This window comes from Spermophilus citellus (assembly GCF_964194105.1).
Source record: "Spermophilus citellus genome assembly, chromosome: 3".
NCBI lineage: Eukaryota > Metazoa > Chordata > Mammalia > Rodentia > Sciuridae > Spermophilus > Spermophilus citellus.
This window is the reverse complement of record NC_138184.1, coordinates 176103226-176114656: the sequence shown is the minus strand read 5'-3', so window position 1 is coordinate 176114656 and position 11431 is coordinate 176103226. Positions and strand designations below refer to the sequence as shown.

Sequence of the window (11431 nt, the reverse complement as noted above, 5' to 3'; positions counted from 1 at the left end):
TATGTACTAAGCCTTAATTCATATTGATACACAGGAAATACACATAACCCTTTATATTGGTTTAAAAACAAGGGGAAGCACCTTTGTTCTTCAGGAAGAATTCCTAACCCCTTCCCTAGCCATACATGATGTGTCAGGAAGCTCCATCCTTGCATGAAAACTTCCAAGGAATTCCCATAACTTGCAAATATATTGCAAGAGTCCTGGTAAGGACTCTTGGATAGTGACTAAAAAGTGACAACCACAAGTCAAACTTGAGCTGTTTTAATTAGATAATTTACACATACATTCTCTAGTTAGCCTATTTTATTTGCTTATTCTAGCACCAAGGTTTTTGTTCGTTTTAGGTGCTTTTTTTGTTTGATGCAGTACTGGGAATTGAACCCAAGGGCCTCACACATGCTAGGCAAGCACTCTACCACTGAACTACATTACTAGCCCTATTTGGTTACCTGAAAGTCCAAATTAACATAACCACCGTTATTTCACATATAACTACTGCCATTAAAAAAACATACTTTCTTGCGGAGTTATACCTTGGGGCTTATTTGCATTCACATGCCACATGTCTATCATGTTTTATGCTGCAAGTCATATTAAGTATTAAAAACAGTAATTCACATATTTTATTAAAAAAGTGTGCTTTATTATAAGGAAAATTTAAATATAACCAACAATACTGAAAATAACATAACTGGCATTTATAGCCTTGGTCAAAGTTCTTTATTAAACAGGCATTTATTTACTGTTTCATGAATAGTTAACAATCAGCTTATGCGACAAAAGAGATAAATGGAAAAAGTGAATAAAGAATACAGAATGATGAACCAGAAATTTTCTTTTTTTGCTTGTTTAACAGACATGGCTTTTAAAATAAAGTCTTAAATAGAAAACAAGTCATCTTCATATAGCAAGCTCCCTTTCCCTACAAGGTTTTGCAAAAGTGTTAAAACAATATTCTGAAATGTGGCTGATGTTATAAGTTACATACTTTAACTTCTTATATATACATTATCCAATTAAAATTCTTAACATTTTTTCATATACAAGTAGGACCATAAACATCCTCTAGTAGGACAATAGCCCCACAATAATTTTACCCATGTAGGTATATATTCTTTTGATACATGTTTCCCAAAATGTGAATATTGGTTAGAGTTAATGTTTTTAGACACTGGATCATGGAACCTAAAAATCATATAAGATTATATTGCTTTGGTTGAATATAATTAGGTTTTATATGTCAGAATAAAAGCATATCAGTGATCAATGAAAATCTGGTAAGTTTATGAGTAGACATTAACACAAATGGCAAGGCCTGATGTTATATATGGTATGAACAAAAACTCCTTTTTTGTTATATGTGGTTTTGCTTACAAATTTTAAACCTACTAAGAGAGGTTTTAAGGGAAAAAAAGGCAAACCTCACTGGCTGCCGATCAATACGATTGTGTGTTGTCAACCATCACAAGGAAGAACAGAAATGCGTGAAGGCAGATATATGCAAATAACCATATCGTGTAGGTCAAGTGAAGAATAAAGAAATGTACTGTGGGCATGTAAATAAGGTTCTCAACATATTTTTGGTATAGGACTAAGGTTTTTCTTTTAAGTATAAGATCTTAGGCTTTTAGAAGATAAAAGTCAGATTTAACAAGTTTAAATAGCTTTTTTTTAAAAAAAAAAACTTTGTGACATCAAAATCAAACTCTTAAAAGTAAAAAATACAGGAAGTTGCAAAATGAAAAAAGGAAACAAAGATACATGTTAGATGAGGGAAAAATGCATTAATGATTACTCATCTTAGAAAGACTCTTTTCCCTATTAACTAAATTGCCATTCCTTAAAACCACTGGAATATGTAGGTTACTGACATTATGCCAAAGAAGTCAAAATGTATTTTATTGCAAAAATATATAGTTTTAAAATTGCATATGATGTTTTTATACCATTTCACCAATAGGCCAAGGCCAACACATAACTTATCAAGCCAAAAAAAATTTATGAAAATGATTAAATTTTACTATATAATGAATTATAAAAAGAATGTGATGCCATGCTGGTTGCATGATTCATTGCCAAGTTCTCTCTTACATGGGCATAGTCACTAACTTGATATCAATCTGAATAAATCAAACGCATTGCCTATGATAGTATCTTTTAATTATCTTCTCAAACATGGATACTTTCAATATATTACAATCATTATAATAAAACTTTAAGTCAAATAATTTTGAGGAGTAGAAAGTCAATTTTATCAATGTTGTTTTAATGAACTACTAATTAGAAAGTGATGTTAAAGCCTATTGACTATTAAATCACTACTATTTACCAATACATTGTAAATGTAAAAAAAAGGAAAAACCTGAAATCACAGAAAATGCTTGGCATCTACACAAACACATTCTCAGTGGACTAACCACTACTGTGTAATTTTGTCACTATAGGTCTTCTTGCTTCATACTTTGCTTCATGCAGTGGGTTCAACAATATCCATGTTTGTTCCAAACAGGGCAACTAATTGTTCTTCATAGGTGGCGATGTTCCTTTTCATTATTTCCATGCAAGGTCCCAGAAGCCTTTCAAATGCTTGCACGTCCATGGCTAAGAAAAGAAAAAATGAAAAACAACACTCTTTGCAAAGCTGTGGAATTTCCAAGTCGATATAATATCCATTCCATTATTCTATTCCATTATTTTGCAACTGTGAATAATACAAGTGTAAGTTTTAAGCAATACTGTCAAATGAAGAAAAACCATAAAAATTAAAATTCTGTTTCAAAAAGGAAGCAGCCAGGGCCCTCTCAAGCTACACTGTTGGATTCCTCAGCAGATAATATGCAATGCTAGGTTGGTGTGAGGTTTCTGGTCTAGGCCAGGAAAAGAATGAGTGAGTGTCATGGGAGGCCCTGGAATTTTAAAAAATGTTGATGTTGCTACCTTAGTAATATGAACACCTTCAAAGGTGGCAAAGGAATACTTCCTAGTCTGGTCTAAGGGTTTACAATGCCATGTTGTGAAGAACAAAAGTTACCTAAATTTTTACTCTTATACCATTGTCTATATAATCCAAAATGGCAGCCAACATAATGCTTTTGTTTACTTCTATAAATATATCCTATATCACTTTTCTTGCCTGTCTCATGTACTTTAGAGCTGAATTTACAATACACAGATGAAAAATATCATACTTTCCATCACAGAAATACAAATTAAAATGTCTTTGCCTTTCAAATTTGAAAAAGTAAAAAAGGCAGAGTTTATAGGAATGGGGTGAATGCAATGCTAGTAGCATATAAATTAGTAAAACTAAAAGTGATCTATATCAAGCCATTTTTTAAAGAACACTTCTGAGAATAATTTCTTAGGAAAATTTCTAGATATGGAAAAGCCATCTATGTACACACATATACACAAAAACTTAGAGCTAAAACCCATAAAATATTTACCAGTAAGGAGTGACTGAATGATTTATCATGTATATATTTACCTAAACTGAATGCTAAGATTTGATGTAATGATAAAATTCCCAAGCTATAATGGATGAACAAAGCATTTTACAAAATTGTTTTTAAACAGAAACCCCATGCAAATAAAAAGACAAAAAAAGAATTATAATAATAGAAATCACTGAGTGGTGATGGTATAGTGGGTGATTCAGTGATTATTAGTTTTCCCTGCATTTCTGATAATACGCAGATTTTTTAAAATAAATAATTAAAAGAATTTCACTCATATCACCTTTATTCTTACTAATAGCTCTACTCTGCAAAATTGCCTGTGTCTACTTGTCTTCTCTTTCATCCAATATATTACCTGATTAATATACTTATTTAAAGCTTTTTAAAAAGTTCCTCTCTAAGAAGTTAATTCTGTAGAGCCCTGCAATTCTTAAAAACACAGAAAATAACTTTATCCTATTGAACGGTGGATAAGAGCACAGAGAGGCTAATTACTGTGGAATCAGTTTTCTAAAGTGCCATCTTTGTTGCTGCTTCCTGAATTACATTTTCCTATTACTATGGTAATTGATTTCTCAGATATAAAACCTCAGATATATAACAAACATCTTCCAGCTGAGGATGGCATTTCTGCCAAGATCCTCTGATAGAAGAAAGGAATAAACAGCAGAACAACAGAATGTTGATACACTTTGATAAACCTAAACTCTGGCATCCCTGTGCTTCAATGAGTATGTGTTTTCACAGATATTCCAACTTACCTTGCAGAGCCTAATAATGAACTTTACAAAATTATTATTTTAGCTTTTTCTCCTAAGGAACATAGCATATGTTATTTGATGGGTTAGATGTAAAACTTGGCACTTGCAAGTTTTTCTTTCAATGATTAAAATAATGTTTTTTCATACATACACAAAAGAACAAAATATATTTGCATGTGAAAATTTTCAAAGAAAAAAAATGGCTTCCATAAATTGATTTTACAATGCAGTGCTTTTACATTTTGTGGGGACCTCACAACATTTTTGAACCAAATGATTTATACAACATGAATACATAAAATGCAGACATAATTTCAATGCTCACTATTGTGATTCCTACCTAAGCATTTGACAGTCCCAATGGCATGTGCAGAAGCTGCTCGAGGTTTGTTAGTTACCAGGGCGAGCTCTCCAAAGTACTGCCCCCGAGAACATCGAGCGATCTCTACTGCACCATTCTCTTCCACTTCTGATTTACCCTGACAAGGAATTAAAAATATTAACTTTTGCTCAGCTTATGAAAATAAAACTTAAATTTAGGCTCAGTATCAGAAAGAAAACATGTTCCTTGCTAATATGTGAATTTTTAGGACAGAATATTTACCTTTCTTTTCATAGTAATTTTCACTTCTCCAGATTCTACAATGAAAAAGGAATCAGCCAAATCTCCCTATCAGAATAAAACAAAAAGAGGATGAAAATGCAAATTTGACAATTCTGAAATCATACCCTTGAAATCAATCCAATCCCAGTATATAGATATTTGCCTAAAAAGTGAAACTCCCCAGGAACAGGCCATTTCATTTTCTAAATCAAGAGGTTATAATTGATAATTATATAGTAACAGTTTCCTTTGTAAAGCTATTTGAAAGAACATACTCTCTACCACAGCATTTCTGCTAACAGCTAAGAAAATATGGCAAATAACAGGTAAGAATCTCCTCCAAATTTCAGCCTGGATAACAGCATAAGAGTTAGAAATGGCAACACTGCTGCATGTCCCAACTGCAGCATCCCCTCACTCTACAGGAATATGTCAGCTCATCTTGTGATCATTGGGAAGTGCTAGGATGTGCAGCGTGTCCTATTTCTCCTGGCAGAAATAAAGCAGACAGTACCCAAAGCACCTAGGTGCATTAGGAAGCAGTGTTGAGAGCCACAGTTTAGTCGGAATGACGCCTGGCATTTTGCTAGAGGGAATGGTTGAAAGGTGACCCTGCTCTGGGAATAGGGCGACTGGGGATTAGGGCGGATCCTGCTGGGAATAGGGGGGCTCTGGGATTAGGGCGATCCCGCTGCCTCCAGAGCCCACTACTTTGGAGTTCCTGAGGGATTCCGGGGGAATTGGCTCCTGGAGCCCGGTGGAGGGAGTGTGTTCCCGGGAAGTTGTGTGTAGAGTGCAGGAGAGAGTTGGGGAATAAAGAGTTACTGTTTGAACCTACAAGGCTTTGTGGCAGCTCGGTTATTTGTGCCCAGCCAGACTGCGGCAAAGCAGTCCCTATGGCTTTTGTGTTTTTACAGCAGTTAAGGACTATGCTGAGATGCCAGTCTACTGACATTGAGGTTTTGAAAAGACTACTAAAATTCTAAAAAGTGATGCTGTTTCTCACTACATACATGTTTTTTCTTGTTTCTGTTTCTGAATCAACTGTGTTTTAATTTCTAATGACAATTTCTGAGTAAAACAGTACACTATGTAAAATAATAACATTTTATTTTTTACTTAGCTTTTCAAAGTGACCCTAGGGAAACAGGTATTTAAAATAAAATGTTGAATCTATATTTCTATAATGTAGTACATATACAATACATACATATATATATATATATATATATATATATATATATGCCTATAAATGCTTACATAGTTATTTAAACTCTAAGTATAGCATATCTTCCGCCCCCCTTGTTTTGTGCTTGGGATTGAATTCAAGACCTTGTGCATGCTAAGCACACACTCTACCTGAGCTACGCCCTAATTTTTAAGTGTTATGAATAACAGGTCTCTTGATTGCTGTGTAAATATACTCCAAATTTATGTGGTGAAACTGATGAAATCCGAATAAACTCTGGATTATGCCAATTCCTGTTTTGATATTGTACAATAATGATGCAAGATGCATTGGGAAAAAACAGGTGAAGAGTACATGGGACCTTTCAGTGCTATTTTTCTAACTTCTTGTGAATATTTCAAAATAAACTAAAAAAGCAGCATGTAAGGTGCTGGCTCAGTGGTAGAATTTGTGCTTAGCATGCACAAATTCAATCCCTATCACCAAAAAATATATACAAATAAATAAAATAAAAATAAGCATTTTTAAAATGCCCTATATTTTAATTACCAATTTACATAGCTGAAATTTAGTCTTGTTTTCCGATTTGACTCCACTTCTTCCCAATCCTTAACTGTGTAATCTGCATGGTGTATGTATACCCACACACAGATTTTGAGAGATTCACTTATTTGCCTTATAAACAATGATTTTCTTCCTCAGTCTCGGACCTAGAACCTTGTTTCACATTTAAAGGAAAAGACAATAATTCAGATAAAGAGCACTGTGCTGTATAGTGCAATCAATCAAAAAGGCCACTTAAATCATTTGCTCAATGCTTCAGAAATGTAACTAAGAAATAAGGCAACACTGTAAGTATGTTTTACCTATGAACTTAAACTGTCTTCATAAATCCTGCTTTTTAGTAGCCCTAGCAAACTGAAGTACGCAATGCTATTGGTTCCAACCAGGATCTTAGAAAAGCACTGGGGGTTAAAGAACGTGTTTATTTAAACATTTAGTGCTTGGAAGCCAGTACAGATTATGATGCAATGTGTCCCCTTCTTGGTGACTGTTATCTAAAAGCAGCTGCAGGAGGTTTCATCATGAACGGATCGTGTAAAACTCCACAATATCTCCCAAAGGACTTCTGGGTTCTTACTAATCTCAGGGAGCACTCACCTTTTCCTCTTATAAATTAAATCTTATTCCCTATATGCATGTGAAATTTCATGTCACATATTATAAAACTGCAGAAAGCCATTTGACAGTTTAATACGTATTCATTAAAGTATTCAAGATGGTGGGCTAGAGGAAAGCTGCATTCCTAGTTGCTCTGAAGCTTGGATTTCAAGCGGCAGGAGTACTGCTTCTCAGTGAGTGAGTGAACAACATTGGACAGTCAGAGTGTCTTAGAGACTTAGAAATTTGAGTACCTTTGGACTGGGGCTGGGGCTCAGTGGCAGAGTACTTGCCTTGCATGTGTAAGACCCTGGATTCAATCCTCAGCACCACATAACAATAAATAAATAAATAAATAAAAGTTATTGTGTCCAACTATAAATAAATAAATAAGAATTTGAGTGACTTAAAGAAGAAAGACTCTACTAGAGCCAAACTAGCTGTGTCACTGTCAGTGTTGGTTCAGCACAGAAGGAAGAGTAACACAGAAACCCAATGGATAGCTTTAGTACGGAAAAACCTGACATGAGAAAAGCAGCCTGCCCTTAGCTGATCTAGGGGCTGCACTGTACACTGGTGCTTGGAAAGTGTGCCAAGAACTGAGGGGGGAGCCATCTTGATGTGGCCACGCTGAGGCTGCTGCTGCTGCAGGAGCTGGGAGATCTGGACAAGTTGACTACACTGTCCTGGCAAGCACCTTCCCCATAGCCTAGGGTTTGCCTATCAAATTGGAAGCAAAACAGACAAAGAGACTGTTTTACCCTGGGGGGCTTTTACCCAACTCCTTCCCCCTTTTGAGTCTGTAGGCTCATGTGAACAACTGAAGCAGTCAGGAATCTGAACAGGTAGTGTGAATACACTCAGGGACTACACCTAGGAAGCCCAGAAAGACTGGGTAAACAACAGAGGGGGTGAAGGTCTGACTCCCCAAGTCCATGAGTAGAATCCTTGAGAGGCTCACTAGATCCAGATTCCCAGCTATGATCAGCAACTGCCAGGCCCCATGGGTGTGGTGATCTAATTTCTCCAGATTAGTCACCACCCAACAAAGCCCCTGAGTCCCAATTAGAACTAAGCTAAGCCCCAACTGCAGGAACTCCACTCACAGAACTCTGCAGTGGCCCCACCCTGGGAGTATTCCTATCTGGTCCGTACAGAAAAATCTCCCAGCTGACAGTATTTCCTATCCCATCCTACCTCATTCTAGGGAGAAGAGAAACAGAATTATTTGAGCCAGCTTCAGTCTTAAGCAAATCCAAGTGGCAGCTTGCTGAGCAACACAAAACGAAGGATTTAACAACCCCCAGCCCTTGTTCTCAGTCGCAGAACACAGCCCAAGATAGACAGTATCCATTTGTTCTTAGTTGACTACTTTGACCTCGTCAGTGGAAATAATTAAGTTTTCATTGAGAATCTTTTTTTGTTTTGTTTTTGTGTTTGCTGTGTTGATTGGTTCATGGATACATATACATATTTTTACTTTTTTGTTCACTTTTAGCATTTAAAATTTTTTTTAATTTTATTTTTAAAATTTTCCGTTGCTGGGCTGGGGATGTGGCTCAAGCGGTAGCGCGCTCTCCTGGCATGCGTGCGGCCCGGGTTCGATCCTCAGCACCACATACCAACAAAGATGTTGTGTCCGCCGAGAACTAAAACATAAATATTAAAAATTCTCTCTCTCTCTCTCCTCTCTCACTCTCTCTTTAAAAAAAATTTTTTTCCGTTGCTTTGTCTTTTGAGGTTTATGTTTTTTGATTAGTATATTTGGGTTTGGTTTTGTATTGTTTTTCATTTGTGTATTCCTTGTTTCTCTTTTCTGCTAACAGCCAAATTCTATTATTATTTTTCATTCTCTCTTTATTATTTCTATTTTTCTCCTCCTTATAACAATCACATGCTACATCTCTTCTGCATTAATTTTTTGAAATTATGAGCTTTTTTCTATCCCTATCACATCTTCTTTTATCTAAATTAATTGTATTTTTACCTTTTTTTGGTACTAGGGATTGAACTCAGGGGCACTCAACCACTGAGTCACATCCCCAGCCCTATTTTGTATTGTATTTACAGACAGGGTCTCACTGAGTTGCTTAGAGCCTCACTTTCACTGAGGCTAGCTTTGAACTCGAGATCCTCCTGTCTCTACCTCCCAAGCTGCTGGTATTATAGACATATTTTTTACCACCTTTAAGCACTAATTGGCTTATAGAACTCTTGCCCCAGTTATTAATGCTGTTTCAGTTATTGTGTATGACATATTTGACACCCGTTGTTTACTTTAATAGCAAACATAGTTCAGGGTTACTTTCTATTTTTGCTGCTGGCAATTGCTGACCCTACCATTTCTGTTTTTTGTAGCAATTAACATTGTAGTTGTCATAGTAGGAACCAAGTATTTAGCTTAATGCTGTATATTCTTTGTATTGGTTGTTGCTATTGTTTGAATTCCTCCTTTCTTTGAGGTGCTGGGAACCTTTAGGGGCACTACAAGATCATAGGACAGAAACTCTGCTGTTAAACTAAACTTAACCAAAAGACACCACACCTTGCTCCACACACAAATTAATGACACTCGATCTTCAGCTATACTTTAATACAAAGAATAGAAGAGACAAAAAGCCAGACTCACAACCAGGCCCCAAGTAGAAAACTGAGGGACATCCATTACTATAGCAAAACCAGAAAGAAATAACACAAATGATGTGGACACCTATAAGGGGGTCTTAATCTGGACCACTCTAGGACACTTTGGCAAACGAAGACTTGTGCCCTAAAAAGGTCTATACATAATAATGGAAGAGAAATCCCTTCCAAAAGATGCAAAAGAGGTTTAAAACCCAACAAATGAATACAAGAAATATGAAAAAGCAAGTTAACAGTACCTCCTAAAGTTCATAATTCACCAGCAAACAACCCCCAAAATATTGAATGAAGGAAATATCAGACAAGGATTTCAAAAAAAATCATTATAAAAATATTCAATGAATTCCAAGAAAATGTAGGAAAAAAGAACTGAATGAATTAAAGAAGTCAGTATAGAATATAAAGAAATTCAGTAAAGAGATAGAAATGTAGAAAAAGAACCAAACAGAAATCTTGGAAATGAAAAACACAATAAATCAAATAAAATATTCACTTGAAAGTCTCTCTAATAGAATAGGCCATGCTGAAGACAGGATCTCAGTGCTGTAAGACAAAGTGGCCAGCCTTACTCATTCAGACAGTATTAAAGAAAAAGAAAATTAACCATGATCAGAATACAAAAACTCTGGGACAACATGAAGAGACCAAATTTGGATTTGAAGAGGGATGTGAAATATGACCTAATGGAATGGATAAACTCTTCAGGGAAATAAGAGAAAATTTTCCAAACCTTCAGAATGAGATGGACATCCAGATACAGGAGGCATTCAGAACCCCAAGTAGACAAGATCAAAAAAGAACCTCTCCACAACACTTTATCATTCAAAATTGAATATGAAATAAAAACCTTCCAAGATAAGCATAAACTAAAAGACTTCATGACTACTAAACAGATATTACTTAAAGAAATACTGCACACAGAAGATATTTAAAAACTTCAAAGCTCACAAAAGAACAAATTTCATTTGAAGAATAGCTAAGTAAATGAGAAACAGGACCAAATTAAAGATTATCGATATTCAAAATGGCAGGAATTAATAAACATCTCTCTATAGTAACATTGAATGTAAATGCTTTCAACTCTCCAACTAAAAGACATAGGCTGGCAAAGTGAATTAAAAAGACCAACATATATGTTATTTGCAAGTAACAGGCAAAGAAAACCACAGGCTAAAAGTGCAAAGATGGAAATTGATATACCATGCAAATGGAACCAGAAAATACGTAGGAGTAGCCACTCTTACATCAGACAAAGAAGATTTCACACCAAAATTAATCAAAAGAGACAAAGAAGGTCACTTCATATCAGTAAAGGGAACAATCCAACAATAAGATATAATAGTAATAAACATTTATGCCCCAAACATGGGTGCAATTATTTGCATAAAAGAGACAGTACTCAAATTGAAGTTCCAGGTAGACCTCAGTACAATAATTCTGGATGATTTCAACACACTTCTGTCACCATTAGATGGGTCATTCAGACATAAACTCAGTAAAAACTCTTTAGACATGAACTAATATAAGTCAAATGGACATCTATAGACTATTTCATCCAACAAGAGCTGAATACACTTTCTACTCAGCAGGTCAGGGAACCTTCTCCAAAATA

The 11431-nt window shown here is 35.4% G+C and overlaps 1 protein-coding gene across 2 annotated transcripts in view; it reads right to left on the bottom strand.

The window, feature by feature from the left end:
- Positions 1 to 630: 630 nt before the first annotated feature.
- Positions 631 to 11431, bottom strand: part of PRKAR2B (protein kinase cAMP-dependent type II regulatory subunit beta) — a 97080-nt gene continuing 86279 nt past the window's right edge. The window contains exons 9-11 of one of the 2 annotated variants that reach the window (XM_081282900.1): positions 4827 to 4892; positions 4563 to 4701; positions 631 to 2604 (exon numbers count right to left, since the gene is read on the bottom strand). In XM_081282900.1, the coding sequence (XP_081139026.1) occupies positions 2471 to 2604; positions 4563 to 4701; positions 4827 to 4892 (339 nt within the window). In that variant the 3' untranslated portion in view covers positions 631 to 2470. The remainder of the gene's footprint in view (positions 2605 to 4562; positions 4702 to 4826; positions 4893 to 11431) is intronic. The other variant, XM_081282901.1, reaches the window with a different exon arrangement.